At 37.1% G+C, this 12,200-nt stretch overlaps 2 protein-coding genes across 9 annotated transcripts in view; one reads left to right on the plus strand and one right to left on the minus strand.

Annotated features, from left to right (window-relative positions):
* FBXO22 (F-box protein 22) overlaps positions 1-6,853 on the plus strand; it is a 30,435-nt gene extending 23,582 nt beyond the window's left edge. For both annotated transcript variants that reach the window (XM_004056564.5, XM_019011125.4), the window contains exons 6-7: positions 2,042-2,207; positions 4,855-6,853. In XM_004056564.5, the coding sequence (XP_004056612.1) occupies positions 2,042-2,207; positions 4,855-5,272 (584 nt within the window). In that variant the 3' untranslated portion in view covers positions 5,273-6,853. The remainder of the gene's footprint in view (positions 1-2,041; positions 2,208-4,854) is intronic.
* NRG4 (neuregulin 4) overlaps positions 6,315-12,200 on the minus strand; it is a 123,915-nt gene continuing 118,029 nt past the window's right edge. For all 7 annotated transcript variants that reach the window (XM_055363850.2, XM_055363847.2, XM_055363849.2 and 4 more), the window contains one exon: positions 6,315-8,242. The gene's annotated coding sequence lies outside the window, so the exon portion shown is untranslated. The remainder of the gene's footprint in view (positions 8,243-12,200) is intronic.

Here is a 12,200-nt window from a genome sequence, read left to right on the forward strand (position 1 = left end):
TTGTCAAGGTGGAAGTCATGTGGTCAAATCAAATGGAAACACAAGTGTGTTAGGTATTAGATTCATTTTCCTGTCCTCAAAGCACCCCTGTTTGGTAATGCTGGCAGAAGACATACATGCGGCCAACAATCATAGGAAAAAAAGCTCCACATCACTGATCATTAGAGAAATGCAAATCAAAACCACAATGAGATTGTATCCCACACTAGGCAGAATGGCTATTAAAAAGTCAAAAAATAACAGATGCTGGCAAGTTTGTGGAGAAAAAGGAACACTTATACACTGTCGGTGGGAGTGTAAATTAGTTCAGCCATTGTGGAAGATAGTGTGGTGATTCCTCAAAGACCTAAAGACAGAAATCTCATTTGACCCAGCAGTCCTATTACTGGGTATATATTCAAAGGAATATAAATTATTGTGTTATAAAGACACATGCCACATGTATGTTCATTGCAGCACTATTCACAGTAGCAAAGACATGGAATCAACCTGAATGCCCATCAGTGATAAACTGGATAAAGAAAATGTGGTACATATACACCATGGAATACTATGCAGCCATAAAAAAGAATGAGATCACGTCCTTTGCAGGGACATGGATGGAGCTGGAGGCCATTATCATTAGCAAACTAACACAGAAACAGAAAACCAAATACTGCATGTTCTCATTTATAAGTGGGAGCTAAATGATGAGAACACATCGACGCAAAGAGGGGCACAACAGACACTGGGGCCTACCAGAGGGTGGAGGGTGTGAGGAAGGAGAGGATCAGGAAAAATAACTAATGGAGAATGGGCTTATTACCTGGGTGATGAAATAATCTGCACAACAAACCTCCATGACACACATTTGCCTGTGGAACAAACCTGAACATGTATCCCTGAACTTAAAAAAAAAAATCAAATTGATAGTCTATAAACAAGCAGCCAGAGGCTCCAGTGAAACCTGGGAGCTGTGGGCAGAGCAAGTAGGCTGTCTCTGTTACACTCTGCCGCCTCCTAGTGGTAGCAGCTTTTAGTTCCTGTGTCACAGAATTGAACATTTTCCTGCTTTGCAAGGAACTTTCAAAGGCTAATTCGCCTTTACTCTCACCTGCTTCCGTGGAGGAGGTGAATAAAGCCTGTATTTCAGTGATGTAGTAGTTTCTTAGTCTGCTGTAACAAAGTACCCCAAATTTGGTGACATAAAATGAGAAATTTATTCTGCACAGTTCAGGAGGCCAGAGGTCTGAAATTGAGATGGCAGTAGGGGTAGTGCTACCTTGGGAGGCTGTAGGGGAGCGTCTGTTCTTTTTCTCTTCCTGCCGCTCCAGTTTCTGCTTCTGTGGTCACACTGCCTTTTCTTCTCTGTCTCTCCTTTGTATATCTTTCATTATGAGGACACTGTCATTGGATTTAGAGCCCACCTGGATAGACCAGATGATTTAATCTTAAGATCCTTACTAACATAGCGAGACCCCATCTCTACCAAAAAAAAAAAAAAATTAATTTAAAAAAGATCCTTTTTCCAAATAAGCTCACATGCATAGGTTCCAGAGGTTTGATGTGGATATACCTTTGGCATGGGCAGGGGGCACTGTTGACCACACTATAAGTGGTTAGCGCCTTTTCTCTCCTTTAAAAAATACAAAATCTGTAAATTCTCACTGCTGCTAGCACAGCTCTGTGTAAACCAGTGTTTTTTTTTTTGTTCCCTACTGAGAGCCAGCTTGCACCTTGGTCTACCAAGGGTTGCTGCTCAGTACATAGCTGCTTCGTTATTTGTGTTGATTGCATTATTAACACAAATAGCCATTTAGTTTTTTTAATAGAAAAAATAATTAAGATTTTGCATAATGTTTGTAAAAAATGGGAAACTTGATACAGAGATCGAAGAGGATATAAAATAAGATAAAAAATAAAAAATGGAAAATTTGATAGCTTAAGCCACTTAATTGCCCTTAAGGAGGAGTGCAAGTCAGTAACATTTCATTTTGCAGCATGTATAAAATAATTTCTGTTTTAAGGCTGTCTTTAACTGTTGCTCTTCATTTCTCTGCAGGTCTTTTAGATAACCCTGAACTTCGTGTGGTCCTTGTCTTTGGTTATAATTGCTGTAAGGTGGGAGCCAGTAATTATCTGCAGCAAGTAGTCAGCACTTTCAGTGATATGAATATCATCTTGGCTGGAGGCCAGGTGGACAACCTGTCATCACTGACTTCTGAAAAGTATGTCTTGTGTGCTTCTGATTTCGTCTGTGAATGAAGGGAAATGGTCTCAGGTTTTGTCACTTTGGGGTTAACAATTTAAAAAACGTGTTTAAAGAATTATTAAGATAATAGTTCATTCCATTTTGTAGTAGACATTGGCTAAGGGGCTTACTGAACATAATTCTGCTTACGGTTGAATAATTACATTTTTATATATATTGTCCTTGAAGAACTTCCTTGAGTCACATTCTCTTTAAAATTTGACATTGCCTGTTGATCTTTCCTTTGACAGATGTGGTACTCTGTGTGACCTCAATGTGTCACCTCCTTTCTAGTTTCCTCCTTTAAAGGAAACACATGGTTAGAGTGTATCTTTATGGCAAAACTTCTCAGAGCTTCTAATATGCCCAGTGCTGTGGAAATCTGGAAGGAGAATAGCATTACCTGTGACAGTTCCCAAATCTGTTTGGTCACAAAACTTTTTTCCACAGAATGTCTTGCAAGTCGTACTGGTTTTTGGAAATTCTGTTTTAGATCTTTTGAAAGGCTTTTTCAAGCTTAAAAATTGTGGATCTTTTTTGTTACTAAGGCTTTTGCTTTCAAAGATAAAAATATTTGCTCTTCTGTCTTGGGAGCCATTACTTCCTTTCCATCTTGAATGAAAATACATATCATTTTGAGTTTGAAACAATTAGGTGGACATAAATATCATTTGTTTCCAGCAGGAAAATCAGACCCTACCCCACCCTCAATGCTTGTAAACACTACTATTTGTTTCCCACTCTGTTTAATATTTGCATCCTAGAGTGGTGACATGGGGACAGACTGTTGCAGATCAGTATCTATAAGAATAATGTAAGTCATCCTAGTTATAGTCTCTCTTCTGGTAGTCTCTATGAGCTAGATCTGGGAAAATAGCTAAAGTTGAGGTCCCTGGACTGCCAGGGAGGAGGAAGAGAGGAAGGCCAAGTACGTTGAATCCCAGGCAGGATATCAAACACTGGATTTTGTGCATACATACACTGAATTCTTGGTGGCTATCTAAGTTATTTCCCCTCTTGCCTAATTTTTCCTGTGTCTTTGCTGTTAAATTGTGTACTGATAGGGCAATGGTGATTCAACATACAGTTTACCTTTGAAATGCAGATACCTCACTCAGACTTATAACATCTGAGGCGCTAGCTTGTTAATGTAGCTATTTGTATATCATCTACTTTTTATACCTAATATGAGAAACACCCCCCACCCCAATCATTACTCTTCACATGACCCATTAATTTTAATGTGGTCTTCATACTCTGTCAGCGGTTAAGAGAAACCATTGAGTAAATGAGGGCTCCATTTTAATAAAGTCCAGATAACCCAACTGACCCAGTGCCCTAAAAGGAAGGTGTATAATTCTTTGAGGCAAGATTGACAATGTATATTAACAATTCTGTACCAAAGAGGAAATGTGATAAAGTTTTAAGAGCAGCAGAGGACTTCAGAAGACGGATTTTGCCCCTCACAAACTTGTTTTACTACTAGCTAGCCTTATTACTTTAGTCACTTAACCTTTTTGCATCTTAGTTTCTCACTAATCCAGTGACTCTTGCCCATTTTATAGATTTAGATGTTGGAAGCATGATACAATACTTGTTTATCCCCTAGTGGATGTTCACTATATTATGCTTTATAACTTTTATCAATGTTGTATTTTCTTTTGTAAGGATAAGATATTTCATTTTTTAAAAAAACCAGGCAAATATAAACAAAAACAAAGCATGAGTGTTTACCATCAAATTAAGCTGATCTCTAGACTCAAAGCAATAAACAAGACAAAAAAATAACATAATCATATTTTCTAGTGGACTAGACATAAAGCTAAAACTTCTAGAGTTCATAGGTTTTTAAAATTATCCTCTAAGACTGAGTGCAGTGGCTCATGCCTGTAATCCCAGAACTTTGGGAGGCTGAGGCAGGAGGATTGCTTGAGCCCAGGAGTTTGAGACCAGTCTGAGCAACATAGTGAGACCCTATCTCTACAAAATGTTTACAAATTAGCCAGGTGTGGTGGCATGTATCTGTAGCCCCAGCTACTTGAGAGACTCAGGCAGGAGGATTGCTTTATCCCACGAGTTTGAGGCTGCAGTGAGCTATGATTGTGCCACTGCACTTCAGCCTAGCTAACAGAGAACCCTATCTCTAAAAAATAAAATCACCCTCCATTATTATATTTCTAATATATGTCTTTCAGAATTTGACAGCTGAAGTGGGGGGGGAAGAGATGTTAACGTAAACAATAGCAGAAGGCTTCGTTTAGTGGATATCTTTGTGTATATTAATAAAATTATAACATTCCTTTTAAGGAAGTCAGAAAGGTAAGGAATCTGTACCTTCTAATAACCGGATATGGGTTTCAGAAATCGTTATGGATGTGCATTGCCCCTTTGTATTTGTGACTGAAAAAAATGGTGGCTTCTCTTGATCTGCCTTGTGCATTTTTTATGTATTGATTTTAAGTTTGATTTTTGACCCTATTTTACTCACCTATGAGGGTGAGCCTCAGATTAACCATAGGCTGCTAAAGGCAGCAGCCTCCCGTCAGTGGATCAGCAGGATTTTGCTTCTATACTTAAAAATTTTAATGTTTCATGAGATATTGCCACTTTTCTAAATTTTCCAGGAACCCTCTGGATATTGATGCCTCGGGTGTGGTTGGACTGTCATTTAGTGGACACCGAATCCAGAGTGCCACTGTGCTCCTCAACGAGGACGTCAGTGATGAGAAGACTGCTGAGGCTGCGATGCAGCGCCTCAAAGCGGCCAACATTCCAGAGCATAACACCATTGGCTTCATGTTTGCATGCGTTGGCAGGGGCTTTCAGTATTACAGAGCCAAGGGGAATGTTGAGGCTGATGCATTTAGAAAGTTTTTTCCTAGTGTTCCCTTATTCGGCTTCTTTGGAAATGGAGAAATTGGATGTGATCGGATAGTCACTGGGAACTTTATATTGAGGAAATGTAATGAGGTAAAAGATGATGATCTGTTTCATAGCTATACAACAATAATGGCACTCATACATCTGGGGTCATCTAAATAATAATTAAAGTGGCTTTCATAATATGTAACTTTTGGGTTCTGCCTTTTTCAGAAAATGGAAACTTGGGCCATGTGTATTTCAAACAAAAATAACTTTAGATATATCTTTTTTGTAGCTTTGATTGATGCTCTAAGATCACATGAGGGTAGTTTTTAATAGATGAAGGACAACTTTGGACATAACACTGACTAGGAGTTGAGAGCTTTTGCATCAGGCAGAAGCAAACTGATTATAGTTGTGTTGCACCAGATCATGTAGCTGCTGTGTAACATGACCTTAAATAGTCTTTCTGCATAGGAAGAGCAAAAGGGTATTCATCAATAGGATATAGATTTAAGACATTCCCTGACTACCCCTTGCGTTGTTAGGTGATGTCTTTTAGCAGAATCATGAAGACCTTTTTTCTCCCTTAATAAAGGAGAAAAATATACTGATGGCTTGAGAAATTTTTCTCTGCCTTTCAGTTTTATGAATTTTTTCAGAAGTAACAATATTATTATTGACTTTTTACTTATTTGATAAAAATTAAAGAACTATTTTTGTTTTGGTCAGATAAATTGACAAGACTAATCAGTATTTTACTTATTTGATAAAAATTAAAGAACTATTTTTGTTTTGGTCAGATAAATTGACAAGACTAATCAGTATTTTATTATAAGTAAAACATTTTTCTTTTTTCCTTAAAAATATTTTTTTTTTCACCTAGGTCTAAATAGCTAACTAACTGGTAGACCAGAGTATTACATCATCTTATTTTGGTTTTATACCAATAAAACATAGCGTGGAACTCATTCAGGTAATGTTTTGCATTTCATTGCTTTTGGATGAACAAAGGAAGTAAACTAATCCTTTATAAATGAAAACCCAGAATAGTTGGTATGTCAGCTAGTCATTCCTGTCATAGTCCCAGTAGAATGATTTTCAAGTTTGAATTTCTGTACAAATATCTAAATAAGAGATGTGCAGAGAGCACCAATTTTCCTTCAATATCCATTCTTTACTTTTCACATAATGATAGAACCTTTGATTTTTCAACTGGGTATGCCTCCTAGAATAAAGCCTACATTTCCCAGTCTCCTGTGCAGGTATGACTGTGTTCTGGACAATGGAATGTGAGGGGAAACGATTTTTTGTGTCCTTAAAATGGCATGACCATTTATTTGCCCCTTTCTCCATCCTGTTGCTTGGAATGTGGATCTGGTAGTGAGCCATCTTGGACCCTGAAGAGGAGGCAACACACCATTGTAGAAGAAAAACAACAGAAGGATCCTGGTCCCTGTACGACCTCGTTGAAGAAACACCATAAGTGGCGTGGACTATCCACCTCCAGACTGTTTTACAAGAGAGAAATTAGCATATTCCATCTAATACAGTATGATGTAACTAATGTTACTTTTGTAACAGTCAGTGGTTTGTTCTAACAGGACAGTAGAACACTTGCAAGGTAAGTAAAACCAAATGTATTAGCATTACTCCTGCTTTTCCTTTTTTGTCACTTTTATCCTTTTTTTAAAACTGAAAATATTTTTCTCTTGCTATTTATATATATATATGATAAAAATGCTTGGAAGAGTCCTTTAATTTATGGTTATTCTAAATCCTAGTTCCTGAGGCAAGTCCAAAGAAAAATTTGTCAAAACTTTTCATCTATGAATATTTATATTTAGCTCTTGCTATTTAGCTATTATCAAAATACCTCAAAATTTTAGTCCTTGAATGTGCTCATATAGCCCATAAGGCAAATATTTTTTAAACTTTATTGTCCCTGATATTAACCAGAATTGGTTGAATAGTAGAGGAAAAGGGATTTTTAAAACTGAAAATATGAACAAAATGAGCCTTAGAATTGAATGGATTATTTTAAACAAATTAATACTCACATAAAATGTTTTGCTGCTTCTCAAAGAGTCTGATACAGGGTAATTTCATACAATATTTGATGTTGTTAAAGCATTCCTTTTTATAGCTGAGCCTTTGGAGCTTGTTATGAACAGTAAAATCATTTAGTCACATGGTTGTAACCTTAGTGCAAAGTAAAAAGGGAAAAGTTGACCTAATAGAAACAATAGTAGTATTGATAAGAACAAAAGTCATCCTCCCTGCCTCTCAGAGGCCCTGAAGTCCTGTGAGGAAGGGAAATAGTAATTTAACCAAAGTTAAATCTGTGTAACTCATTTATTACAATTTTGAAAGGCTTGTCTTAGAAGCATTAAAGGAGTATTAGCTAAAAACAAACTAAATTCCTAGAGATGACAATCATTGTAGTCCTCTGTGAAACTGCAAATGATCACATGAAAAAAATGTGAGCATAAAAAAGAGAAGTAAAGGTGTACCATTAGCCTACATACTGAGCTGACGATCAGATCATAGAATACTTTATTTAATCAAGACATTTAAAAATACTTATTTCATCTACATACTTTCAAAGCAAAATAATTTCTGGGGCTAGTTTCCTTTGTATAAGGCTTAAGCAAGGAATATATTTCCATGCCCTTTGATCCAAGTAAAATCTAAGGAAGAGGGAAAGTAAACCTTGAAATTAAGACCTAGAAATAGATCCACCCTTGCAGACTGATAAAAGTGGGCAATCTAGTAGGCCAGTTCACATTACAGTTATCTCAGTTTTGCTTAAAGCAAACCCTAACCCTCAACCTACGAGGCCAGATAGCAAAAGACGTGCAACTGGTTTATATTGCAAATTTAACAAAGTGAACATGCAAAGAATTACAATAGAAATAAACTTTTACAAATCTGAGAACTTTCTATGCAATCTGCAGAAATTTTTAAGAATATAAATATGCTTTTGTCATTTTTATACCCAGTCTGGCCCAGGTTTGCACTGCCATAAATTCAGTTTTAATGGGAACAGAAGACTCCAGATCCTCTTGATGGGAAGAAATCATGAAATTTTAGATGATTGACTTGATTTTCATTTGTAGAAACTGGGTATAAGTTGGCTTAATGAAAATCCTAAAATAATAAAATAAGCATTAGTAATAATATCCTTGTTAAATGAACAAAGTGAATACGATATAAAAATATGATATAAAGAACGTGGTACCAGAAAGTTACTTTAATATTGACCCTATATAGGGAAGAATAATCAAATATTTGCAAAATATGTTATTTTTGTTTTATATATTTAACTTCTACCCTATGCCACAACTGAAGACAGGTTACAAGAACATGTGCTACTACAAAGTAGGAAACTGGCAGAAGCCAATAAGTATCACTTAATATTTTGGTATGGAAACTTTTTTTTTTTTTTGAGAGAGAGTTTCGCTCTTGTTGCCCAGGCTGGAGTATAATGGCACAATCTCGACTCATTGCAACCTCCGCCTCCTGGGTTCAAGTGATTCTGCTGCCTCAGCCTCCCTAGTAGCTGGGATTACAGGCATGCGCCACCATGCCTGGCTAATTTTGTATTTTTAGTAGAGATGGGGTTTCTCTGTGTTGGTCAGGCTGGCCTCAGACTCCGACCTCAGGTGATCTGCCTGCCTGCCACCATGCCTGGCTAATTTTGTATTTTTAGTAGAGATGGGGTTTCTCTGTGTTGGTCAGGCTGGCCTCAGACTCCGACCTCAGGTGGTCTGCCTGCCTCGGCCTCCCAAAGTGCTGGGATTACAGGCGTGAGCCACCGTGCCCAGCCGGAAACTTTCATTTCTTAAAACAGATTTATAAAAGTTTTTGCTATATAGTGACTGTTAGCCAGTAAAAACAGGGAAGATTGATTAATTTAGAAGAAATTGAAAGAAAATATATTTATTAATGTTGCTTTTAAATGCAAATTATCAGATTGAAGAGAATTTTGAGACCATTGACATTTTTCTAATTATGACTAAAATTTAATCACTATACTTAATAAACATACTCTATTCAAGGTCTTGTAATAAAATTATAGGGAGGAATAAAACATAATTGACCCCAGTGACATTAGCAAAATGGGTGGACTAGAAAGCTGCAAGCTTTTGTTTGCCTATCAGAACATTAAAAAAAAAAAAGAGGCCTGGCGTGGTGGCTCACGCCTGTAATTCCAGCACTTTGGGAGGCCGAGATGGGCAGATCACGAGATCAGGAGATCGAGACCATCCTGGCTAACACAGTGAAACCCCATCTCTACTGAAAGTACAAAAAATTAGCTGGGCGTGGTGGTGGGCACCTGTAGTCCTAGCTACTTGGGAGGCTGAGGCAGGAGAATGGTGTGAACCTGGGAGGTGGAGCTTGCAGTGAGCTGAGATCGTGCCACTGCACTCCAGCCTGGGCAATGGAGCAAGACTCTGTCTCAAAAAAAAAAAAAAAAAAGCAACTGTCTGAACAAACTTTGTTAGAGCTTTGGAAAACAGTCAAAGGTTTACAGCAACCAAAAGAATGCCCAGTCATCTGCAGAATGGTAGGAAAATTTTGTGACTTTTTAGTGGCTCTTGCCCGAACCTCTCCCTACATTGTGGCAGTCTTAAAGCAGCAGAAGCCCAGTCCCCTCCCTTGAACTGGAGAAAACGTGCTAGACCGTTTTTGCGAATTACTGTGTACATTTTTTTCTAACCTATCTGGGGATACCTGAAGGACTGACACAAGGTCACATCTTTGTTTTGCCTAACTGGTAGGGTGGGCGCTGCTTATAAAAGCTGCAAAGAACCACAGGTGCATGGGGCAAGAGGTTATGGGTGTAAACATAAAATAGAACAACTAAGGCCCAGAGGAGAATCTGGGGTAAGACTTTGGGAAATTAAGAACAGTTACATATACAGGGGAGATTTAAAATGCGACATGCATGCCCAGGGAAAACACTTCCCCGGAAAGTTCTAAGACCCAAGCTTTCACCTTGGTCTGGTCCCTAAGCCCAAAAGCAGGCCAAAGTAAGTATTGAAGGATTACCTGGGACAAAGCTGATTTGTAAAATCTAGGATTGCCCCTAGCATTCAAGGGAATTTATGTCAAAATAGCTGAACATGACATAAAAGGAAGAGAGACTTCAGTGATCACACACAGAAGGAATAGTCTCTTATAAAAATAATTTGGAAAACTCTCAAAACAAATGGATGACAGCTTTTAAAAATAAAAAAACAACCAGAAAACCGTGAGGAAAGGAAAGAATCTCATACCTAGAGTTACCATATTATAATAGTGAATATCCAACTCCCAAGGAAAAAAATCACAAACCATACAAAGGAACAGGAAAATAATGTGCATTCAAAAGATCAAAATTAATTGACCTTGTCCTAATGAAGGACATTAAACTAGACATATACTTTAACTCAAATATGCCCACCAAAGAACTAAAGGAAAACATGAACAAAGAATTAAAGAAATCAGGAAAATGATAAATGAACAAAATCAGAATATCAACAGAGATAGGCATTATAAAAAAATTCTGGAGGAGAAAAGTATAATAAATGAAATTTTCACTACAGGGGTTCAGCAGCAGATATAAGCAGGTAGAAGAAAGAATCAGCAAACTTGAGATGGGATCATTGAAAGCAGAAACAACAAATCAAGCCTCCATAGTTTTAAAAGATACATATCACACACAAAGAAGTGAAGAAGATATGGGGCATTTTTGAACCACAACAGGATGTAGTTAGAAATCAGTAACAAAAGGAAAATTGGAAAATTCACAAACTTGTGGAAATTAAACAAAACACTCAACCAATGGGTCAAAGAAGAAATCACAAGGGAAATTAAAAAGAGAAAAATGCAACATACCAAAATTTATAGGATGCAGTGAAAGCACTGCTAAAAGGAAAATTTATAGACATAAATGCTTACATTAAAAAACAAAAAACACCTCATGTCAACAACCTGACTTTGCAGCTTAAGGAGAGGGGGAAAAACATACTAAATCCAAAGCTAGCAGATGGAAGGAAATAATAAAGATTAGAACAGATATAATAAAGATTAGAAACACTAGAGAAAAATCAGTGAAACTACGAGTTCTTTAAAAGACCATAAAGTTGGAAAGCCTATGCCTAGATAGACTAAGAAAAAAAAGGAAGACTCAATTGCTAAAATAAATGAAAATGGGAACAGCACTCTAGATTCTAGAAAAATGAAAAGGGATATAGAAGAATACCTTCGACAATCTAGATGAAATGGTCAAAATCCTAGAAATGCAAAACCTACTACTGCTGAACTATGAAAAAAATTTAAAAATCTGAATAGAACTATAACCAGTAAGGTAATTGAATTAGTAATCAAAATTCTCCTGGAAAAAAAGCACTGGACCTGATGGTTTTCATTTGTGAATTCTACCAAATAAGAAGAAATAACCCCAATCCCTTCTAACTTTTCCCAAAAATTGAAGAGGAAGGACGCTGCCTAATTCATTCTGATGCTGAAGCCAAAGATACTACAAGAAAAGATTACAGACCAGTTATTCCTTATGATCACTGATTCAACAATTGTCAATACTAGGAAACTGAATTTAGCAGCATATTAAAAGGATTGAACTAGTTTACAGTCCCACCAACAGTGTAAAAGTGTTCCTATTTCTCCACATCCTCTCCAGCACCTGTTGTTTCCTGACTTTTTAATGATTGCCATTCTAACTGGTGTGAGATGGTATCTCATTGTGGTTTTGATTTGCATTTCTCTGATGGCCAGTGATGATGAGCATTTTTTCATGTGTTTTTTGGCTGCATAAATGTCTTCTTTTGAGAAGTGTCTGTTCATGTCCTTCGCCCACTTTTTGATGGGCTTGTTTTTTTCTTGTAAATTTGAGTTCATTGTAGATTCTGGATATTAGCCCTTTGTCAGATGAGTAGGTTGCGAAAATTTTCTCCCATTTTGTAGGTTGCCTGTTCACTCTGATGGTAGTTTCTTTTGCTGTGCAGAAGCTCTTTAGTTTAATTAGATCCCATTTGTCAATTTTGTCTTTTGTTGCCATTGCTTTTGGTGTTTTGGACATGAAGTCCTTGCCCATGCCTATGTC

This window comes from Gorilla gorilla, chromosome 16 (assembly GCF_029281585.2).
Source record: "Gorilla gorilla gorilla isolate KB3781 chromosome 16, NHGRI_mGorGor1-v2.1_pri, whole genome shotgun sequence".
Classification (NCBI taxonomy): domain Eukaryota; kingdom Metazoa; phylum Chordata; class Mammalia; order Primates; family Hominidae; genus Gorilla; species Gorilla gorilla.